Here is a 24,511-nt window from a genome sequence, read left to right as displayed (position 1 = left end):
CCATGTTGAAGTGTCCTTGCAATTCCCCTGCCTATATCGACAGAGCCCACCTTTCCTAATGTAAGTACCAATCAGCCAAAACTCCCTGTGTCCTCATTGGCCCTACAAACCACTAAGCCTACTCACTGTCCTTAATTAGACACAGTGAGGTGACATATTAATTGGCAACAATCATGGACATTGACACCTCAAATGATTCTGATGATAACCTCAGCTCAAAGGCCTTCCTGAGCAATACTAACCTTTTCCTTAACACAGATTATACCTAAGTTACAATTCAAAGAGCTGCAGCACAATAATCCCATATGAGCTGTCTAGGACTGATTTGCGTCTGTTTCCGTTAGAGGAACTCTCTGGTGCAAAAGCATAGGCTGCGACAAAAATGGATAATTTTATGCAGTACTATCCAGGAAGTGAATTGGAATATGGATTAGCACCAGTTTATCCGATCATAAACATTTTCAGGTAGTGTCTGGGACAGCGAAGAAAAATATCTATCCTCAGACTTCATAGGAAGTGTTTCTACCAACTACCTAATTTCCTTACTGATTAGGGGAGGAAAAGGTGAGTCATTTCTCTGTGATTCCTCCTTGTGTCTGATGATCGTTGTGAGCTATCATGTTTTGGAGAAACAGACATCCCCTGAGTTCCAATGATGAGCATTGAACACCATTTTAATTAATAGCTTTCTTTTTGCTCGGAAACAATCATCAGACAGACAGGCTTGGAGCTTTTCAAAGAGCAGCATTGCTCAAACTGAGGTGATTTATCTAATTCAGTTGCTCAAGATGCTTAATCTAATTTGGGTTTGGTCTTAACATAACACTCTCCATAATGGTTTAAAAGTTCTCCACAAGACTTCTTTGAATGATATCACAAGATATAGGCCATAGAAAATTAAGAATCTGCCATTTCTGCAGATTATTTTTGCATCATCATTTAAACAGTAGAAAAGCAAAACTGCGATTTTATTTACTTAGCTAAACAGTGCACATCAAGCAACTGTGAGTGAGGAATTCATCCATGTAAAACCTGGAAACATTGTAGATGTATCATTTAAGTAAAAGCAAAATACTGCAGATGTTGGAAATCTGAAGTAATAACAGAAAATGCTGGAGAGATGTAGCAGGTCTCGCAGAATCTTTGGAGAGTGGAACAGAAGTAATCTTTCAAGTTAAAAGGCTCTTTTTCGAACTGAAGAGAGAGACATGGAAAGCTGATGGGTTTTATAATCCTATAAGTGAAAGAGTAAGCAAGATTAGAGTGCCCAGGTGACACAGATCAAAATGCAAAGGGAGTTGTCATGATTATAGAGAAATGGGATAGGTTTAGAGTAGAGTAGGGAGATTTTAACAATCCTTAGATAAGCACATGGATGATGATGGGATAGTTTAGGGGGACGAGCTGAGAATAGTTCACAGGTCGGTGCAACATCGAGGGCTGAAGGGCCTGTTCTGCGTTGTATTGTTCTTTGTTCTATGTTAATAACAGAACAAAGGTTGGCTCTGCTCAACTAGGAAAACTAGATGCTGAAAAGGAAACAAAATGGGGGACAGAGTTTATGGCCTGAATTTGTCAAACTTAATCTTGTCCAGAAGGCTGTCAAGTGCTTAAGCAGAAAATGAGGGAATGTTCCTCTAGCTTGCGTTGGACTTTGCTGGAATATTGCAGCAAATCTAGGACCAAAATATGAGCACAGATGATGTATTAAAATGGCCTGCTCCCAGAAGGTTCAAATGTGTATTGACATTCTGTAAAGTGCTCATGCCAGTGTGGAGGAGCGAATACAGTTGAGTAGATTGAAAGAAGTACAAGTAAATGAACATTTGACTAGATGAATGACTGCTGTTGTTCCATTTTTTACCCAGGAACAGACCTTGGCAGCACAAAACTATTATGTGCAGAAAGGTTTGTTGTAATATTTTACTGGACCTGAAGGAAAGTGATCAAAATGTTCCAAAGTGCCACAGTGTGGTAAAAACAAACATTTAATCTAGCTAATTTTAAATTTATACCCTAAAGGGAGTGGAAATTACTTCGCTCGAATTGATGTTTATTTTGACATTGTACGCATTTGAGATTTCTATATTAATTGGAAAATATTTGAGTGCAACCTTTATGGCCCGACAGAAGTGATTAATTTTCCATTGCAAACATTTTGAAAACTTGAATCTGACTCAAGGAGAAAGCATCTGTAACACCTTACAATTTTTAGAAATCTTGATGAACTTGAGAAATTCCAGCTTACTGATATAATTATAGGCACAACAAACAGAAGTATGAATGTGTTGGCAGGATTTCTTTACTTTGTAAATTCTAAAACTTATTTTTGAGCCCTCAAAAATATTGCTCTAATGTGTTTAAATTAAAGATCGTTGTTAAAGTATAGGCATGAAAAATCAGATCAGAGACCAATGGATCAAGCAAAGCTCTACAATCTTGCCACATCTAGTCATGAATGTTAGAGGACAGTTGACCATTAAACAATAAGAGTGGCAGCTCACAAACACCTCCCTCCTCAAGGATGGGGAAGCTCAACCTGGGTGGCACGGTGGCTCAGTGGTTAGCACTGCTGCCTCACAGCACCAGGGTCCCAGGTTCAATTCCAGCCTTGGAATGACTTGGGTGACTGTGTGTGGAGTTTGCACATTCTCCCTGTGTCTACGTGGGTTTCCTCCCACAGTCCAAAGATGTGCAGGTCAGGTGAGTTGGCTTTCTAAATTGCTATTAGTGCTAGGTGCACTAGGCAGGGGTAAATGTGAGTGGGTTACTCTTCAGAGGTTTGGTGTGGACTTGTTGGGCCAAAGGGCCTGCTTCTGCACTGAAAGTAATCTAATCTAACACATCAGTGTAAAAGTCATAGCTAAAACATTTGCAGCCATCTTCCATTGGAAGTGCTGAGTGAATGATCCATCTCAACCTCCTCTTGAAGTCCCCAGCAGCACAAATGCCAGATTTCAACATTTTTGATGAATTCTACATGATATCAATCAACAGCAAAAAGCACTGGTTACTGTAAAGGCTATGGGCCCTGACGATATTTCAGCAATGGTACTGAAGATATGCTCCAGAACTAGCCATGCTGTATAGTCAAGCTGATCCAGTACTGCTATAATACTTACTTGGTATTTTGGGCAGTTGCCCAGGTGCGTCCTACCTACTAAAGACCTAACAATTCAATCAAGCTAATTACTGCTCATCAACCTGTACTTGATCAACAGACCTATACAGTGATGAAAGGGGTTAATGACAGTGCTATCAAGTAGCTGTTATTCATCAGGAACCTATTCGTTGATACGCTGCTTGGGTTCTGCCATGACCATCTGCCTCTTGATCTCAATGCAACCATTGGTCCAAGTATGAACAAGAGGGCTTAATGGGAAAGAGGTAATATAAAGGTAACATTTGAACAAGTGTGACATTAAAGTGCCTTGGCAAAACTTAAGTGAATGGTAAACTCTCCACTGGTTGGAATCATACCTAGTACAAAGGAAGATGTTTGTGGTTGTTGGAGGTCAGTCATCTCATCTCCAGAACACTGGTGGAGGATTTCTGCAGGGAATCAGCATATGACTTCCTCATCTTTGGCTGAGCTTTGTCAAGGACCTTCCCTCCAAAATGAGCTCATTTCTGCGGGTGTTTTCTGATTGCTTATTATTTAACTCCATTTGTAACTCGTCAGATCCTAATGCAGACCATCTCCATATGGTACAAGACTTGGAGACCATTCAGGTTCAGATTGATAAGTGGAGACGTTTTGTGGTGCGGTGGTTGGCTCCCTTATACCTTTCAGGTAGAACCTCTGGGTTCCTGTTCTAGGACTTGATGGCTGTGGAAAGAGCACTAAAGTTGGCCAAATATCAACCTATAAGACCTTCAAATATGCTTCAGGCAGACTGTGAGGGTCTCCTGGTCAGCCATGTTTGATGTACAGTGGTACTCTTTAAACTGTAACCTTAGAGGAGAAAGTGAGGACTGCAGATGCTGGAGATCAGAGCTGAAAATGTGTTGCTGGAAAAGCGCAGCAGGTCAGGCTGCATCCAAGGAACAGGAGAATCGACGTCCTGAAGAAGGGCTTATGCCCGAAACGTCGATTCTCCTGTTCCTTGGATGCTGCCTGACCACCTGCACTTTTCCAGCAACACATTTTCAGCTCAAACTGTAACCTTAGCCAAAATGCTGGTGACCTGTTCCAGGAAACCATAGCTATAATAATATATGTAAATATGAGTTTGTCTGCTGCATATGACACAGGACTGAGGGAGCTTCTTATTCTAAGAGTTATAAATTACACTTGAGTGCCACTAAAGATTCAGATAATGATCATCTTCAAAAATAAAGAATCTAATTGTCTAAGACATTCAATTGTATTACCATTGCTGATTTTAACCCTTCTATTCTTGTATTTCATCAGCTTGCCTATTTCAAAGTCCAGGGAAAGTTAGAATTGACTTCAATATAATTTTACTTTGAATGATATTGATTCATAATTTATACTTCAGGCTTTAGCTTTCATCTTGATTTAGTAGAAAAATTATTTTTGTCAAATATTGCTTTGTATTTCAGCATTCTGGGAGAGTTAGAACTATTTTCCAATCTTCACTTTTAGGAAAAAAAAGGAAATGTACTCCTTTTCTTAGAAAATGAAAAGCCCATCATTGAAAGCTGAAATGAAAATTGGCTATAATTAGTTATCATTTAAGAAATATTTGTCAAGTAAATGCTGTGTTTTTCAGTCAATTATGAAGAAAAATATTGAAATCATATGGCAAATGTGAAATTCTGGTTAAAATCTGGAAATTTATTGTACAGGATGTTATCATACAAATTTTCACACATTCATATACATTTATCTTTGTACTATTTTAACAAATATATTGATTCATTTAAAAAAAATACATCTTTGCCTCTGCTTAAATGATAGGCCTGCAGTTTGATACCAAAGCACAGTGATTGTACATATATATTGTCTCGAGTATTTCTGGCTAACCATTTGTATCATTAGTGAATTGCAATTAATTGGGAAGTTTTATTTTTGTATTGCAGAGTCTCTTCATCTTGGTGACCTAATAGTAAAGTATGGCTACATTTACCCACTAAAGGATCCAAAGAATTTTGTTCTCCGGGCAGATGATTCTCCTTATCGATTTCAGGTAAGACCTTGTAAACTTAATAACTTTACAAACAGGGAAATTGTGCCATTGTCTTTACCTGTTGATTAATGAATATATATCAATATAAGTCAGAATGCTTTCTGATTTTTACATGTAAAATTATTTACTGTACAAGGGTGGACTTCAAGATAAAATAAATGCAGCTTTAATCAGCTATAAAAGACTGAATTTCAACATTTGTAAATATTTATTAAACAAGATTAATGTTCAATCAACAACAGAAAATGTTGTCAGTATGCCTTTAAGGGATATGCTTGTGATATGCTTATTATATCATGGCATGTGACCTGAGGGTATAAAGGCCTCAGCCTTCATCTTGGGCAACTTGAAGCATGACATGCTGAGGAAATGTGTTGCTCTTTGTAACCGAACAGCTTAATGTTAGCATGGGTTATGAGAGTGTGCCAGTGAATGTAATGTGTATGAAATTGCAATAATTTGTAAGATTCAGAATTTACTTCTCAGTTGCATATCATTCTAATGTATTTAAGTGAAAAATACAAATCAACATTTGATCACATTTGAGTTGACCATTTGTCCAATTCTGTGTATAACCTGGGGAGGAAATTTAAGTAACTTCAGTCTACCTATTTGGTGACGTTGTTTTGAATTTTCATGCTGGATATATTATAAATAAATGTAAATAATTGAAATGTATCTCTTTTACCCTGGTCATTCTGGAGATGTTTATAGAACATAGAACATAGAAAAGTACAGCGCAGTACAGGCCCTTTGGCCCTCGATGTTGCGCCGATCCAAGCCCACCTAACCTACACTTGCCCACTATCCTCCATATGCCTATCCAATGCCCGTTTAAATGCCCATAAAGAGAGAGAGTCCACCACTGCTACTGGCAGGGCATTCCATGAACTCACGACTCGCTGAGTAAAGAATCTACCCCTAACATCTGTCCTATACCTACTACCCCTTAATTTAAAGCTATGTCCCCTCGTAATAGCTGACTCCATATGTGGAAAAAGGTTCTCATGGTCAACCCTATCTAAACCCCTAATCATCTTGTACACCTCTATCAAGTCACCCCTAAACCTTCTTTACTCCAATTTTTAAAAATGATGTAAACTTTCAATGCTGCAAGAGTCTGCAAGCACTTGATTGCATAGTTGGCTTGAGTCCAAACAAATGCTAACAAGTTGATGAATAAAAGTCCTGCAGAATAAAACCTTTGTGGGATTGGGTTCATAAACTGACTGATATGACTAAAAACTGAATTTAAAAGGGCATATAGCTGCTGGCACACTAACTTAGCTTCATGTGCTATTTTGATTTAATGGATTTCCAAGACAGTTCTGAGGTTTCAGACTGTCTTTCATAATCTGCTTTACTTCTGGTGTATTTTGCTCTTATTCTGACTGCCTGCTCCTGTCAGCTAATTTTGAATCCTTGCCTTATTTGGAGGAATGGCCAGAAGAAGCAAAGGAATAGCAACAGTCTCATCAAGCAAGATGATCAAACACATTGCACATGAAATGCTCTGTGACTGAAGCAAGCAATTCATAGAAGGCTGTATCTATCTCACTGGTTAATTTCCCTAAAAATGCACTTTCTGGGTCCTGGAAGGGGTGTTCCTCTGCTACTAGCTGATAGGCGGACATGTTGCAGAATGCAAAGAGATGCTGGTTTAAGCATTATATAATGGACATAGGGTTATAGAGTCATATAGCATGGAAATGGGGGCTTTGGCTCAACTCATCCATGCTGACCAGATTTCCTAAACTGAAATAGTCCCGTTTGCCTGCATTTGGCCAATTTCCCTTTTAAACCTTCCCCATCCATGAACCTGCCTAAATGTTTTTTCAATTTTGTAATTGTACCCATCTCGACCGCTTCCTCTGGCAGCTCGTTCCATATACACACCACCCTCTGTGTGGAAAAAGTTATCCCTCTGGTCTCTTTTTTTTAATCTTTTCCCCCTCACCTTAAATCTGTGCCATCTAGTTTTGGACTTGCCTACCCTGTGAAAAGACTTTGGCTATTCACTCTATCCATGCCCCTTATGATTTCATAAACCTCTACAGGTTACCTCTCAGCCTCCTATCCTGCAGGGAAAAAGTCCCAGCCTATCCAGCTTTTGTTTATGACTCAGTTTCCAGCCTGAAAACGTTTTTACACCCTTTCCAATTTAATAACCTCCTTCCTATAGCAGAGCAACTTGAACTGCACATCTTACTTCAAATGTGGCTTTACGAAAGTCTTGTACAGTTGTAACATGATGTCCCAACTCCTGTACTCAATGCTCTGACTGATGAAGGCAAGTGTGCTAAATACTTTCTTTGCCACCCATTTCTCAGCTGTGACACCTCTTTCAAGGACCTATGTACTGCACCCCTAGATCTTCCTGTTTGATAATACTTCCAGAGCCCTATCATAAATTGTATAAGTCTTGCCCTGGTTTGTCTTACCAAAATGCAACATCTCAAATTTACCTTAATTAAACTCCATCTGCATTCCTCAGCCCAATTATAGAGTCATAGTCAAACAGCACAAAAACAGACCATTCAATCCAAACAATCCATGCCATCCATTATCCCAACCTAAGCTAGCCCACCTTCCTGCATTGGCTGACATCCCTCCAAACATTTCTTATTCATTTACTTAACCAAATATCTTTTTAAAAGTTGTAACTGTACCAGAATCCACCAATTCTTCTGGAAGTTCACTCCAGAAGTTGAATAAGATCCTGTTGTACTCTTCATTGTCCACCATATCATCAGTTCTGGTGACATCATCAAACTTACTAACCATGCCTCCTATATTTACATTCAAATCGTCTATATTAATGATGAAGAACAGTGAACCCAGCATCAATCCTTGTAGCACACCAATGGTCACAGGCCTCAAACTGACCGACCAACCCTCTAACACCATCCTCTGTCTCCTACAGTAAAGCCGATTTTTGAATCCATACGGCTAACACTGCCTGGATCTCGTGTGATATTACTAACTACTCTACCATGTGGACTAGTTGTCAAAGGCCTTCCTAAAGCATATGTACAAAACGCCTACCCACTGCCGTCATCTGTCTTCTTAATCACCTCTTCAAAAGCCTCAAGTAAATTCGTGAGACACGATTTCCCATGCACAAAGCTATGGTGACTATCCATAATCGATCCTTGCCATTTCAAATACATACAAATCCTGTCCCCCAGAATCTCCTCCAATAACTTGCCCACTACTATAGGCTCAACAGTCTGTAGTTCCCTGGCTTTGCCTTGCAATCTTTTGTAAATATCGGCACAACATTAGCAATCCTCCAGTTTCTGGCACCTTATCTTTGGCTGTTAATGATACAAATATACCTGCTAGGGGCCTGCAATTTCTTCTCTAGCTTCCTATAATATCTTGGATTACATTTGATCAGGCCCTAGGGATTTATCTACCTTTATGCATTTTAAGATCTCCAGCACTTCCTCTTTGATAATGAGGACCTTTTTCAAGATATCACCATTTCTTTCTCCAAATTTCCTAGCTTCCATGTCTTTTACCATAGTAAATACTGACAAGAAATATTTGTTTAGGATCTCATCCATCTCCTGTGGTTCCACACAAAAACTGCCTCATTGATCTTTAAGGGGGACTAATCTCTCCCTAGCTACACCTCTGGCCTTAACATACTTGTAGAGTCTCTTTGGATTCTCCTTAACCCGATCTGCCAAAGGTATCTCATGTCTCTTTTTTGCTCTGTATTCCTGCGCTCCTGTATTCAAGGGATTCATTTGATCCCAGCTGTCTATGCTTGACCCATGCCTCCTTTTTCTTGACAAAAGCCTCAATTTCTCCAGTCATCTGTTCCCTATTCCTGCCAGCTTTGCCCTTCACACTAACAGGAACATGCTGGCCCTGAAATCTCGTTATTTTGCTTTTGAAAGCCTCTCAGTTGCTAGATGTCCCTTTACCTGTGAACAGCTTCCTCCAATCAACTTTTGAAAGTTCCTGGCTGATACTATCAAAATTGGCCTTGTTCCAGTTTATAACTTTAACTTGTGAACCAACCTTATCCTTTTCCATAATTATTTCAAAACTAATAGAATTATGATCACTGGTCCCAAAGTGCTCCCCCACTACCACCTCAGCCACTTGCCCTGTCTTATTTCCAAAGAGGAAGTCAGGTTTTACCCCCTTCTCCTGTACTGTCATCAACATGCTGATTGAGAAAGTTTACCTGAACACATTTTAAAAATTCCTCTCCATCTGAGCTCTTAACACTATGGCAGTCCCAGTCTGTTTGGAAAGTTAAAATCCCCAACTATTACAACCATATTATTCTTAGACCCATCTGCGATCTCCCTACATATTTGGCATATTGAAGCAAAGTTTCAGGGCAGCAAAATTGAACTTCTCCTGAGTGAGACAAAGTTTCCTGCATCTTCCCACAGGGTCTCCAGCATGTTCGACATCCGCTGCTCAAAATTGGCATCCTCCGTTAAATTGGATAGGTCTCGAAAATGAACATTCGGGATCACAATGCTGGATTAACGCATACTCATTCTTTCTGATGCAAGCAGTGCGCCAACTTCTGGTTGCCTGCTAAATTTTCATTTTTTTCATGGAATGTAGGCATTCTTGGCAAGGCCAGGATTTGTTGCTCTTGCCTAATTACTCTTCGGCTGAGTGGCTTGCTAGCTATTTTGGAGGGCAGTTAAGAATCAACCACATTACTGTGGCTGTGGAGACACACATAAGACAGCAGATTTCCTTCCCTGCATGTTACGGAGGAGTAGATAGGGTTTTTCAACATGAAAATGATAATTGTATGGTAACCACTACTGGAACTAGATTTAAATTCCAGGAATATTATTTGAATTTAAATTCCACCACCTGCTCTGGTGAGACTTGAACCCATGTCATCCTATTATGAAGCTGAGCCTCTGGATTGCCAGTCCACTACACCACTTTCTTTTCATGTAGCCCAGCACTAAATATTTTGTTGAGCGTTTAGAGTCTCAATAGGAGTCCTAGGTCATACCTCAACATGTAACATTTACACAGGAGTTGCATTCTGCCTGGATCAGATGTTGGAAATATTTGTACAAGAATTTCTGCAAAAGGAAGATACGTGAATGGTAGCACTGCATGCTCCAAGGTCGGTGACATTGCTGATAATGCCTTTGCAAAGTTGCCCTGTTGGGGTGACAGGTCGAAAGAAAAATGTGAGGTTCCTCAGACAAACTTTTTAAAAAATTAAAAATCACACAACACCAGGTTTAATTGGAAGTACTAGCTTTCAAGCAACCACCTGATGAAGGGGCGGTGCTCCAAAAGCTCGTGCTTCCAATTAAACCTGTTGGACTATAACCCAGTGTTGTGTGATTTTTAACTTTTGTACACTCCAGTCCAACACTAGCATCTCCAAACTTTGTAAAAACAGTAGGACCAGGGAACCTTGCTAGTTAATGCCAGGTTTTAATCGAGGAAAAACATTGACTCACAGAGATACATTTTACTAAAGGTCTGCCAAATGCCAATTTTGGGGCATTTCATGGAAGCTTTCACTCTGAGCTCCAGTGACTTATCTCATGCAATTTTACATGTCTTGGGTATTTGTTTTAAACTGCTCTCTTGATTCTTAATTAAGAAATCTGAACTCAGTATCCAATTTCAGTGATATTTAGATAGTGCAGACTAGTAAACTTCATTGAAAATAATTGACAGATCAAAATCCCAAAAGTAGTGTAAGTGTTGAATATGATTCAAAACACAATATTGCAATGAATTGCTTTGATGTTTTGACAATGAACTCATTTTGCTTTTCTCATGCTCCCTTCCCCACCCCTCAGTCCAACAACCACAGTGGTTTCAGCAGAATCTCCTCTGTCTGTGTGGTTCAATGCCATGTCGGCCACTGTGTTTATTCACTTAGCCATCACGGAATCTTGTTTATTTGTGTTATTTTGGAATAGATCAGTCTGCCTTGGCACGAAAATTCACTTCTCTGAGGAATACCAACTGTGCAAAATTAGCACCAGTTCTTTCTGTAGTTCGTGAATGGTGGTGCTCCCAGAGGATAACAATATTCCAAAATACAGTGATACAATTAAAGCAACCATTTTGTCTTTTACTAGTTAAGAAAGAATTACATCGCATTATGTCAATAACCCAATGGAACCAGGAGTTACTAAAAAATGTATTTCTCTGCAGTGTGATCAAACAATGTTAACATTAGTTGGCTTGATGTTCATGAAACTCATTTGTCTATGAATAAGTCTGTTACTAATTACTAAGAAGCATACTATAAGACAGTTCTGTTCACTAGATGTAATGCTCATATGAAGCTATAAATTTAACTGTTATGGTGTTTAAGATAGCCAACTATAGGCAAAATGGTGCAATTTTCATATGTATAAGGATTTTTTGTGTTTTTTTTTTAGTTTAAAAAAAGACTAAATGACCTATGCCTGCCATGCTAAGCTACTTTCAATTTTAACAAAACAGTATATTAAATTGCAGTCTGTGATGTTTAATCCTATCACCCTTTTATATACACAAGCATTCACATTGTGTTATAATAATGCACAAAAACTTCCTTGTTATTTATATTGCTTCTGTGAAAATAAAATGGAACAGAAGGTGATCTCACCTTTAGTTAGAAATATGGTCAATAGTGTAAGAAAACTACTAAATATTTTAAAATTGCTACATGGTTGAACTAAAATATGATCATGATTTGAAGCAGGCCAAAGCACTGTGTGATGCTGCCTTCGGGTGGGGGGTTGTGGGTGGAATAGTTATGTAATTTGATCAGTTTGATTTATTATACAATATAGAGCTGAAAAATGTGTTACTGGAATATGCCCAAAACATCGATTCTCCTGCTCCCTGGATGCTGCCTGACCTGCTGCGCTTTTCCAGCAACCCATTTTTCAGCTCTGATCTCCAGCATCTGCAGTCCTCACTTTCTCCTAGTTGATTATACAATATAGCAATGTTTATGCATCTCAACATTTACATACCAATTAAGGGATTGTAATGTAATAGCAAACTGTTACACATTAGTTTTACATTGACCACTGTCATTGAAGTTATCAGTTAAATCCATCAGGTGTACAGAGACATCAACTTTATATAAATTGCTTTATTTTTCAAACTATATTAAGGGCAAGCACAGGTTTTCAGGTATGGCATTATTGAATGTGTGGTAAGGTACCACAAGCTATTGGATACTGGCACAAGCATTGTCAAGTGAAATTGTCATTTGGGAGGAAATAAAGGACGGCTAAATATGAAAACACCCAACTGTATAAAATCCCATGAGATTTACTACAGGTCTCATTATAAGTAATCTATTTCCTGTCTCATCTTTCTAGACCCCTTATTTCTGGACTTCATATAAATGGCCTGCAACAGAACTTGATTATGGTAAGTGTACATTCAGTTTGTAACTAAACATAGCAGACTTAATTCTAACAGAAGTTTAAAGCATACCTTTTCAACTAATGTTCATTGTTACAACTTTAAAGTGCACTTCCAATAATAACTTGCATTTATATAGCACTCTTCATTTAAATAAATAAAATGCTTTATGTGGACAGAAGGTGACAATGAGTGAAAAAAGAGATTTGAGGAAAAAGATTTTAGGAGTCAAATTCTAAATGTGCAGCAGTGGGGCAAGGATCAAGGGAAAACTGAGAAATGGGTAGCACTGGTAGTGGTATATTCTAATCCCAGAAGGGTGCAATAATTGGAGTAAAAAATCATTTTACAGCGGTTTTGAATACCATGTATTTTTCAAAGATGGATGTATCCTTTATTGAGTGTTCTAAGGTACAACATAAAATTGAACAGGAAAAATCAAGGTCCATTCAGTTTATAAAAGGAATATTCTGATTGTCAAGTATTTTTCAATTAAAATAAGATATTTTAACATTTAAGAAATATTGCTGAAAAAAGACACACTTTGTTTTATGAGGACAGTTCACAAGAATTCTAATTCAAGGGGAAAACCAACATTACATGAGAGTGATGTTAAATCCTTCTAAATATAATTCCTTCTGTGATGTGATCAAAGTCTTGGAAAACCAAACTTTGCAGTAGGTTGTTATGGAAAATTAGATCTATTGGGCAGACTCAAAAGATCTTATATTTTGTTTTTGTGGGACATAACATCATGAAGATGTAACCCTTTCAATCCTCTAAGCTACCACATTATATCTTGTGAATCTTTTGCTCTTTAGCTATATATTTGACTAAGAAGAACATAAAGAGGCAGGGAGACTTAGTTGACTATGAGAAGGTAAGAAAACAATATCCTTAACTTGAATTTGAGCAGCATCATTTTCTTTGTCACAAATATTTGTCTTTTGTATGTGTGTGGCTATTGTCATAATTTTATTAACTGTTCAAAAAATCTCAATGGTGTAGGCATTATAATTCAGGAAAATTAAATACATATTGAAAGATGAATCAAGTATGAATATCATTCAAAATATTGCTTATAGCTAAGTTGGAGCAGAAACACAGTTTACCCATTGTGCTCTAAATGGAAATTTTATGTGGAAATTAGTGCAGCTAACAGATGTTCTCCTGAAATTAGGTCACTAAAATGAGAACGTATAACTATTACGTTACACTCTGCTGTCTTTATCTAAAAGCCATTCATCCCTGCTTTGGGTGGAGCATGTTCCTAAATAACTGTCCAGTTACTGATAGTCAGGCACATATAAATTAAAGGCAAAAGCTTTCTAAGCCTGAATAAAGGAGAAACATTTTTAGAATGGAAGGAGTAGTTAATAAAGTATACAACATCCTAGATTTTATTCATGGGTCACAGAGTACAGGAGAAAGGAGGGTATGCTGAGCCTGTATAAAATCCTTGGTAGTCCTCATCTGGAGTATTGTGGACAGTGGTAGCTCCTGTCTGTGGATGCTCTGAAGAGAGCGCAGGAGAGGTTTAGGAAAATGATTCCAGGAATGAAAAGCTTCAGTTATGAAGATAGATTGGAAGTGTTTTCCTTGGAAGGAGAAGGCCAAGAGGAGATTTGATAAATGGTTGCAAAATCATAATGAAGTTGGATAGACTGAATAGGAGGAAACTAACCGCTTTCATAAAAGGATTGAGAACAAGGGCACAGATATAAGCTAATTTCAAAATAAATAAATTGATGTGAGAAAACACTTCTCACACTGAGTAATTAGAGACTGGAACATACTGCCTGGAAGAATGGTAGTGGCAGGTTCAGTTGGAGCATTCAGGAGGATATTAGGTTATAATATACGTGAAAATGAATATTCAGGTTTAGAGGGAAAAGTCAGGAGAATGTCATTGAATCATTATGATCATTCAGAGAGCTGGTATAGACACGATGGGCCAAACCACTCTCTTCTGCCTCATAACAAATATTTCTTTACATTGATATTACTTTCAATACCCTCATCTCCAACAATATTTGTACTATTGTCCATCCCTGTTATTTCCTCTAGAATGGTCGTCAGCTTCACTTGCTGAAGTCTGAAGGTTATCAACAGGAATGTACCTAGTGAATAACTGGTTCACCCATACAGCATCAAACCCAATATGAGGACATAAAATTCTTTTCAGCCTCATTCAGCTCTGACAAAAATGTTCACAACATTAGTAATATAATGGAAAACTTGTGTTCTTTATTACCAACTACCTGCTTAAACTCCTTTACTCTGCACCTTACATCCACATCTCTAACAAGCACCAAGGAGCGAATATGGCAGCATATTCAATAAAGAACTACCCCTCAATTTGACTAACTTTCAAAGTATCGTTGCATTTTCATTGCTAATTGAATGTCAGAATTTGCCAGAGTTGGGTTCTGTTCTGGCCTTAAGTGTATTGATATTAGCCTTCAATATGTACAATTATTGTCTAGTTATGGTGAGACTAAAGTGACCAGAAATACCTATGTCTTATTTATCACCTGAAGATAGTACAGAGCCATAGCTGATTAGTGTAGACCTGATTAATAAAGGTAATTTTCCGATGAGCATTGCTCGTCTGTTGTGTATCTCAGAGATTTGGGCACGTGGTACAAAAGAAATTGTGTATAGTATGTGCTTGAATTTCCGATCTGAGCTCCCAGAGGGGAGGTTCAGTGCCACTCACACAATGGCATAAAATTACCTTTGAGTCAATTTATTCAAAAATTGAATTGAATATTTAACTAAAGTGTGAGGAAAGTACAGACTTCTGGAATTTCCTATCAGTAATGTAAATAATAATTTATTTCTCTGGTTATTCATTTGTTATGTTATTTTGGTAATGAGAAGACATTTACATATAAAACAAAATAGGTCACTTCATCTTTTGTCAACTGTTTTATCACCTCTAGGGAATACCCGTCTCTTTTTTAACTGTACCTTATCTTCTGGAAACAAGCTGCAAGCCTATCCTAAGCTCTCTAGAGAAGGACGTGTTCATAATGTTGAGTAACCTCCCTTTGCATTCTAGTTGTACAGTGTAATTGGGCACATGTTCACAAAGGATCACACTGTTAGCAATACCAGGACTATTTCATTTTAAATCAAAAGCAGTACACAACTGCATATGCATCATTTCTATCCAAACAGGCTTTGATTTAGAAAATAATTTTTTAAATCCCTTTCAAAATGTTTAATTCCTACAGGACAGTTACAATCTACTGCACAAGAGGATCAATCATACTTGGGATTTTGTGGTAATGCAAGCCAGAGAACAGCTCAGGTTAGTCCACTGTTTATGCTTTATACTATGCCTGTTTGTACTGTACATGTAGTTCTAAATGATATTTTTATAAATTCTACCTACTTTTAGTTATTGGATCAGATTTTGTGAAAAATGCTAGTAGAAAAGCTTAATAATTGTATTTTATCAGCGTAAAGGTACATTGGTTTAGTGTATACAAAATACTTTAAACTGGAATAGTTACAGATTTATTGTTGTGCTTATATTGATGTGTTTAGCATGCAGGTTTAACATGTCATTGCTATGAATAATTAAGGAACATATGGTAATCCATAACACTATAAATAGATGCAGAACTATAGAGGCGTAACTCAATAACAAAATATTAGGTAAACTACATTTTGTATGCTTTGCATTTGTTTAAACAAAATAGAGTCAAAAATGTAAAGTCCTAAATTATTTGATACATGTTTAAATTATCATTGTGCTGAGTCTTTTTTTTAAATTTTCTAATATTGTACTATGTGTCTCTAAAATTATGAATAATCTTGGTTCAAGGCTAAAGTTTTTAGATGTGTATGGCTGTGTAAGATGAAGAATACATTCCGATGTGGCATATGTTCACTTTGCTCTGCTCTGTACAATAACGTTCTGTCAAAATTGGCAAATAGTTTTTGCGATTTCTTGTATCTGCTGAGGAGAGTGAAAGGGAAAAAGAATTGGCAGCAGGGGGGATTTGTGGTTGCACATTAGGAGAAAATTAAAAATCATCCTGCAGGATTGTATTAGAGAATCTGTGCTTTGGAACATCATTGTGCAACAGTGTGATTGCAGGATCTGATCCAAGAAAGTGAGAATACATCTCGTCAGAAAATTCTGTTTTCAAGGGGATTATTTTTCAGAGTTATGAAAGTTGTACCTGAGGAGAAAAAAGCAGTAGATTCGCCTGCTAATGCTTAAATAATGAAGTGCTTCCTATTAACACAGTGCCGATCAGAAGTCAGACTTTCTTTTTATGCCCTACAGCACTGTAAGAAAATAGGGTGGCTAGCAAACAATCATCTTTGCTGGGGTCTGGGATTTTGAATTATGAAACTATTGTGGTTGCTGCTTACTAAAGCAAGAAACCATATCACTGACCAGATAAATCAAGATGTTTGCTATACTTTCTGGGTCCAAGTAGTTTTCAATGTAAATATTGCTATTTGGAGATTTCTGTGCATTGTAGACTTCCGTTCAAATAACAGTTATATGAAGGTGATTTTTGTTACATCAAAGAGAATAGATTCTGTTACACCATTGAGGACTGGAACACAAATATTATGTAATGATCTTGCTGTTGGTATTTATTATTACCAGTTTAAACCCAATAAATATTGCCAAGTTCGGTATTTTATTCTTCCCTCCTGTTTTATTGCAGTTTGCTGCTTTCATCCTGATTTTCCTTTTGCCAGTGGGACATGAGGGCAAATAGTGACAGATGGCCGATCCAGCTTGGGTGTCACGTGGTCAGGGTAGAAGTGACTTCAACGTTTATTTTATTTGTTGATGCAGGGAGTATACTAGTCTCATTATTTTTATTGTTGATGGACAGAATGTTTTTCTTTATTTTATGGGTTTTTTTTGTTTTAAAAACAAGGAAGCAGCAACTTATGACATCACAGTAGTAAGGCATCAAGTCACAAAATGCCACATTACTGTCTTCCCCATTTATAGTTGATTTGGGGAGGAATTGAGTGAAGGTTTTCACTGTAAGCAAAAACTGTAAGTGTATTATATATACATTAGATATCACATTCACTTTTAAAAAGGCACAGAATTGCTTAATGATACATTGAAAGCAAAGCAGAAATGGAAGGATTGTGACAAACTTTACAGCAAGTAAGAAGAAGAGACAAAACAAAGGTCTATACCAAGTAGATATGCAATACCACAGAAAAAAGATGAGGGAATAAATTAGACAATCCAGAACAAACAGCATGAATTATGTTGCACAATTAACTGCTTAGAGCAATATGGAAAACATACCAACTTCTTATTTCCCACTAGCTTGAATGATTTCTGTGTGGGCATTTACTGCTAATTTTGTTGCTCATTGGCTGTGTGCATCATTAGGCAATTTAAACTCATCGCTTGGTAGCATCGGTTAGAGCCGGCCTCTCAAGCAGTGCCGTCGGATAACTAATCTTTTCATTGTTGAATGCACAAGTGCGAAAATAGATTTTTCCACCATGGTGGCTCAGTGGTTAGCACTCTCAGCGCCAGGGATCCAGGTTTGATTCCACCCTCAGGTGACTGTCTGTGTGGAGTTTTCATGTTGTCTGTGTGGGTTTCCTCCAGGTGCTCCAATTTCCTCCCACAGTCCAAAGGTATGAAGATTAGATAGATTTGACCATGCTAAGTTATCTGTTACATTCAGGGACATGCAGGACAGATGGGTTAGGCCTGTTAAATGCAGGGTTATAGTGTTACAACATGGTGTAAACTCCCTGACTTAATTTAAACCATCAACACAAAAGATTTATCCCATGTATTAATCTGTGAAAATGCAAGAGGCCAAGACCTATTTAAAGTAAAAATTAACAACTTTATTTCTTAAATTATAACTGAGAATAATTAACTAACAACTACTTACAACTTCTTCCTCTAACCTATCTTTTACTTTCCCTCTACAATACTGGTCCGATAAAAATCCCTATTAAGATTTACAAAACGAAACTTCTTATCTCAAAACCAGGCAACTTTCAGTTCTTCTCTGTATTCCTGTCTTCTTTTCTTGGGGATTCTGCTTCACGGGTTACTGATCGATAAAGGTACCTTTAAGAGAGTTATTTTTCAGGCAGTCTGTACATGCTAGTGGCTTGGCAGTTGTCCTTCCAACTGTTCAATTTTCCCCAGTCCTATACCCCCAAAACATCAGATTGTGTCATTGGCTTTTAAGATTGTCAGTAGACTGGAGTTTGTTTTTTTTTTTGGGGGGTATAATTTAAACTGATTGGCCTAATTCAAATCTGTATTTGTCTCCAGGCAACCAGTTACACTAACTGATGGACAAAAATGTTACATTATATCTTTTTTCAGAAAGCTTGGTGCTGTCAGGTAGTTCTGTTGCTTTTAACTCTCTTAAAGATACAGTACACCCACATCTTCATAACAGTAGGAATAGGGTAGAGGGGTGGGTCTTTGGAGGGTCAGTGTGAACTTGATGGGCTGAATGGTCTCCCACACTGTAGGGACTCCATGTTTCTGTGTTGGGAGGGATAGTACAATCCTGTGACCTAATGGTGCTGGACTTCTCTGTGCTCCTTAACGTTGTTTGTAGGGCCTCTAGCAAAGGCCTCAAGCAAAACTATAGCCAGAGCAGGCCCTGGAATTCACACAAGGAGTGAATCAGTGATTGATTGCAATGGAAAATGGATCAGTATGGGAAAGAAGCTTTTGAAGGTTGGGGGTGGGGAAGTGGTGTTGACAGAAGGAAAGATGATGGGGACTTGTGGCAAATCAGTCAACTATGAATGGCTCCTGGTTAATGGTCACAGATGGTTTGAACATTCAGTAAGTGGAAGTCCTTCAATTAAGAAATCTTGAAGGGGTTTACCGTACATCCATCAGTGATTTATCTGTGCCATACGAAATGCATCCTATATTTGGAGAGGCCAGAAACAGAATAGAACAATCATACTGCCTGAACAGGATAAGCTCCTTCGCTGTTGGAAGACAAATGTCAGTCATTCAACAAGTACATGCACAAAACATTGAGTGGGTGTAAAATAAAGTGATTTGCCTAAATGTCATGCAGCCCTTGCATGGTTGCAGATAGCAACATCCTGCAGAAGCATTTGCACATGTGCCACTGACCTCACCGCACTCTGAACACCGTGACCACAGCAGCAATGCGTGACCCCCATCGAGGTAGAGGGGAGGCTGGGGTGAGGCAGAGATGGAGTCAGTCTGTGAAAGGGGCCTTCCCAGAGCCTGGAGACCAGGCTTGGAACTGCTGCTTGGGATTTGGGTGAGGAGCGGTGATGGGAAGCAGCGGTGGTGGGTGGTGAATCTGAAGTAGGTTTCATCACCAAACATAGCACCTCGGTTATAGAAAAGGACCCCTACTTGGATTGCTGGGCAAGTGTGGTGAAGGAATGGCAGCAAGAGCCAAGCACCAGGGAGGGGAGCTATATGACACCTCATGTTCCATACAGAATATTAAAATAAGGGGACTGTTTCCTGCTAGAAGAAGACATAATCATAGAATCCCTACAACGCAGAAATAGGCCAATCGGCCCATTTGCATCTGCACCGATCCTCCAAAGAGCATCGTAACCAGACCCAGATCCCCGCCCTTTTCCTGTGAACCTGCATTTCCTATGTGTAATCCACCTATTCTCCACAACCCTGGACACTATGGACAATATCGGGAATCACTGCAGTGAGGGAGGGTCCCAGAGGACTGGGAAATCACTCATGTACCCCCCTCCCTCTTTTAATAAGGGAGTAAGGCAAAAGACAGGAAATTACAGGCCGGTTAGCCTGATCTTGGTTATTGGTAAGATTTTAGAGATTGTGAAGGATGAGATTTCTGAATACTTAGAAGTGTGTGGTTAAATAGGGCAAAGTCAGCATGGTTTCATCAAGGTCAGAATTCTTTGAGGAGGTAACAAGCAGATTAGATAGAGGAGAACCAATGGATGTTATCTTCTTGGAATTCCAGAAGGCCTTTGTCAAAGTGCCGCACAGGAGGCTACTGAGTAAAATAAGGGCCCCATGGTGTCAGAGGCAAGGTGCTACCATGGATAGAAAGCAAAGTAGGGATAAAAGGGTCCTTCTCAGGTTGGCAGCCGGTGACTAGTGGTGTTCCGCCAAGGTCAGTGCTGGGATCACTACTTTTCACTTTATACATTAACGATCTAGATCAAGGAACTTGAAGGCATTCTGACTAAGTTTGCAGATGGTACAAAGATAGGTGGAGGTACAGGTAGCATTGAGGAGATAAGGAGGCTGCAGAGGGGTTTAGACAGATTAGGAGAGTGGGCAAAGTGGCAGATGGAATACAACATGGGAAAGTGTAAGGTGATGCATTTTGGTGGGAAGAATAGAGGCATAGACTATTTTCTAAAAAGGGAGAAAATTCAGAAATCTGAAGTGCAACGGAACTTGGGAGTCCTAGACCAGGGTTCTCTTAATGTTAACTTGCAGGTTGAGTTGGTAGTTAGGAAGCCAAATGCAATGCTGGCAATTATTTTGACAGGACTTGAATATAAAAGCAGGGATGTGCTTCTGAGGCTTTATAAGGCTCTGGTCAGATCACATTTAGAATATTGTGAGCAATTTTGGGCCCAGTATCTCAGGAAGGATATACTGGCTTTGGGGCAGATCCAGAGGAGGTTCACAAGAATGATCCCAGGAATGAAAAGCTTAACATATGAAGAACGTTTGAGGACTCTGTGTCTATACTCAATGGATAGAAGGATGAGGGGTGATCTGATTGAAACTTACAGAACACTGAACAACCTGAATAGAGTGGATGTTGGGAAGATGTTTCCATTGGCAGGAGAGACTAGTAGCCGAGGGCAGACCCTTAGAGTAAAGAGAGAGGACGCTTTAGAACAGCAATGAGGTAAAAACCTCTTCAGCCAGAGGGTGGTGAATCTTTGGAATTCATTGCCACAGAAAGCTGTGGAGGCCAGGTCATTTAGTATATTTAAGACAGAGATAGATAGGTTCTTGATAAGAGGATCAAAGGTTACAGGGAAAAAGCGGGAGAATGGGGTTGAAAAACTTATCAACCGTGATTGAACAGCAGAGCAGATTCAATGGGGCTGAATGGTCTAATTTCTGGTCATATGTCTTGTAGTCTTATAGTCTTAATTTAGCATGGTCAATCCACCTAAACTGGACATCTTTGGGAGGAAACTGAATCACCTGGAAAAATCCCAAACAGATATTGGGAAAACATGAAAACTCCACACAGGGGTAGCCTGCGGATGGAATTGAACCTGGGTCCCTGGTGCTCTGAGGCAGCAGAGCTAACCACTGAGCCACCGTGCCACTAACAAAATCCCTTGTGTTGTAATGTATACTCTAGCAGTTTTGACTCCTGGTTGTGAAGCTGCAGAAATAACACAGTAATTATCGTGGAGATTACAATGCACCACTTCCACAGAAACTATTTCCTCAGAACTTCCAGCAGTGCCTTTGAGCCTGGTAGCTGTTCCTGGTTACTCAAGAATGACATAGAGCATCTCGATGCGCAACCATATGCTCTTCGAGCCACTTAGTAGTGGTATTTGCAGCTTATTAGCCAGTATAAAAATCCTCATGGCTACTGCAAATCAGCAAGTGGCAAACAGATTGAGTGACAGTAACTTTCACAGCCACAGGCAGAGCTGTGTGAAAAAATGTTCTTGACTGCAGGACACCATCCTGGTGTTGTTCTGCTCTTGGCTCTTGCACAAGCCTCTTCCTGAAGATCATCACACCGTCTGTAGAGTCTGTAAATCTTTCAAGGGCCTGCTTACTATTACTACCACTGATCCAAATATTTCTCAATAACTGCAAGAGCCCCCTTGCCACTAATCTGTCCTGTCCTCTTAAATTGGGAACAATGGAATATTCATTTAAAATGAGCCTGCGCCATGAATTCACAACTTAAGTTTTCTTTTCTTTAGTTCCAGCTGTCTCTCTCAAAAGTTTCTTTGGACAATGTGGTGCAGTGTGTTGAATTTTATCAAAATATTGCACTGTCTTGGTTTCTCTCTTGCACTGTAATGAGATATCGCCTGCAATTTTCCACCACTCTGGTCATTATGTCTGCACTATGCCCCCATGGTGCACTCTTACAGTATCTCACCTTCAGGAGCAGAGTAAATGCTTACCACAGCCTGGGTCTTTGGGGATTTATGCAGTTGGCGCCATATTTAAGTTCTGGTTGTGCACCAGGCAGGAACTGCCACTCCTGTTGTGTTGTTGCACAATTCTAAAGCACGTGGCTGATTAAGGGAAACCGGTACCCTGCTTTGCCAACTTGGAGCTGGATGGCAGGTTGAGCAGATGGTGGAAAAGAGGGCTATCCTCTTTGCCCAGGACCACCAGAGGAGTCTACAGGATCAGACTCTGCCAGCCTGGTCAAAATTTGCCATCCAGATCATTGTGCATCACCTCCCATTTCTCTGCATTAAACTTCATCCATCACCTAATCGCCTACTGCAATATGTCAAAGTGATGTTCTACACTGTCCTTAGGGTTTAAAACCTCAAGTTTTGTGTTGTCAACAAACATTTGTAATTGTCCCCTGCATACCAAAATGTAGATCATTCATAAATTTATGGAAAAGCAAGGCTCCATATATCAATTCCTCAGGAACTCCATTACAAACCTTTACCAGCCTGACTTTCAAAAAATACCGTTAACCATTACTCTGTTTCCTACTCCTTCAGACAATTGTTTCCACTTTTCCACTGCCCTTTTTATACAATGGTCTATAATTTTCCTCAAACGTAAAACAGAGAACTGCGGATGCTGGAAATCTGAAACTGAAGACTGGTCACTGGGCCTGAAACATTGACTCTGCTTTCTCTGCACAGATGCAGCCAGATGTGCTGAGTTTCTCAGGTTTTTGTATTTTTATTTCAACTTTCGTCAGGAGTTTGTTGTGTGACACTGTATCAAATGCCTTTATCAAGTCTGCGCTGTATATACCACATCAATAACTTTCCTCTCATCAACCTTCTCTGTTACCTATTCAAAAAAACTCCAGCACATTAAGTTAGACACGATTTTCCCTTAACAAATACATGCTGACTCTTTGAAATCAATCCACATTTTCCCATCTATTAACTCTACCCATCCCACATAATTGTCTCGAATGGGTCCCCCACCGCTGAAGTTAACTGGTCTGTAATTGGGAAGGAAATCTTTACAACTTGTTTTGAACAGAAGTGTAACACTAGCACCATTTCCAAAACCAGGGAAAATTGAAAGAAAATTAGGTGTGCCTCTGCAATTTCCACTTTAAATTCATTAGTTACGCTTGTGCTCTCATCTCATCCGGTCCCATTGCCTTATCAAATTGACATACTGACAGTGTATCCAATGCCGCCTCCTGATCAATTTGAGACTTTCTGGTGACTGGGTTTCCTTCTGTCACCATGGCGTGGGCAGGATCAGGCTTAGAGGTAAACACTGATGCAAACTATTCATTTAATATCTCAGCCATGCCTCTTGCCTTGATGTTTAAGTCCCCTTTTTGGTCCATTATTGGTTCAATTCCTCTTTTACCACCCATTTCCAATTGATATGTTTATAGAGGTTTTTAGGATTACCCTGAGATGTTGGAAAATGCTGGACAAGATGGAGGCTTGAAGGTGAAAGTGGTGAGTTAAACCACCAGGTACCATCGCTCAGATCCTAATTACCTGAAATGGTGACAATCTCGTTTCTCTCTACTGCATGGAAAAAAGGCAAAATGGATATAAATGAGGTGAGAATGCATAATAACGAGATGCCTTTTGCAGCTTACTGGTGAGATTTTTGTCTTGCCGGTAAGGTTTTGGCAGGAAAATTAGACTCTTCTTTTCTTAACCTCTTGAATCTAACTTTTCTGATCTGGTTATATTGTACCAACTGATTCGCCCTTGTCCGTGGTGTTCAGGAGCTGGGCAAACTCCACCCAGTCAAGACTGACCTCCCCACAACT

At 39.1% G+C, this 24,511-nt stretch overlaps 1 protein-coding gene across 2 annotated transcripts in view; it reads left to right on the top strand.

Moving 5' to 3' along the window:
• The window catches only part of rgs11 (regulator of G protein signaling 11), a 150,518-nt gene that overhangs the window by 31,124 nt on the left and 94,883 nt on the right, over positions 1–24,511 (top strand). For both annotated transcript variants that reach the window (XR_015760574.1, XM_043711561.2), the window contains exons 4-7: positions 5,047–5,153; positions 12,497–12,548; positions 13,364–13,422; positions 15,782–15,858. Coding sequence is in view for 1 of the 2 variants with exons in the window: in XM_043711561.2 (XP_043567496.1) it covers positions 5,047–5,153; positions 12,497–12,548; positions 13,364–13,422; positions 15,782–15,858 (295 nt within the window). In the remaining variant the exon portion in view is untranslated. The remainder of the gene's footprint in view (positions 1–5,046; positions 5,154–12,496; positions 12,549–13,363; positions 13,423–15,781; positions 15,859–24,511) is intronic.

The sequence above is a fragment of the Chiloscyllium plagiosum genome, unplaced genomic scaffold (genome assembly GCF_037043375.1).
Source record: "Chiloscyllium plagiosum isolate Xiang-an unplaced genomic scaffold, Cpla_swu_hap1 HiC_scaffold_20, whole genome shotgun sequence".
Classification (NCBI taxonomy): domain Eukaryota; kingdom Metazoa; phylum Chordata; class Chondrichthyes; order Orectolobiformes; family Hemiscylliidae; genus Chiloscyllium; species Chiloscyllium plagiosum.
This window is presented reverse-complemented; position numbering and strand designations above follow the sequence as displayed.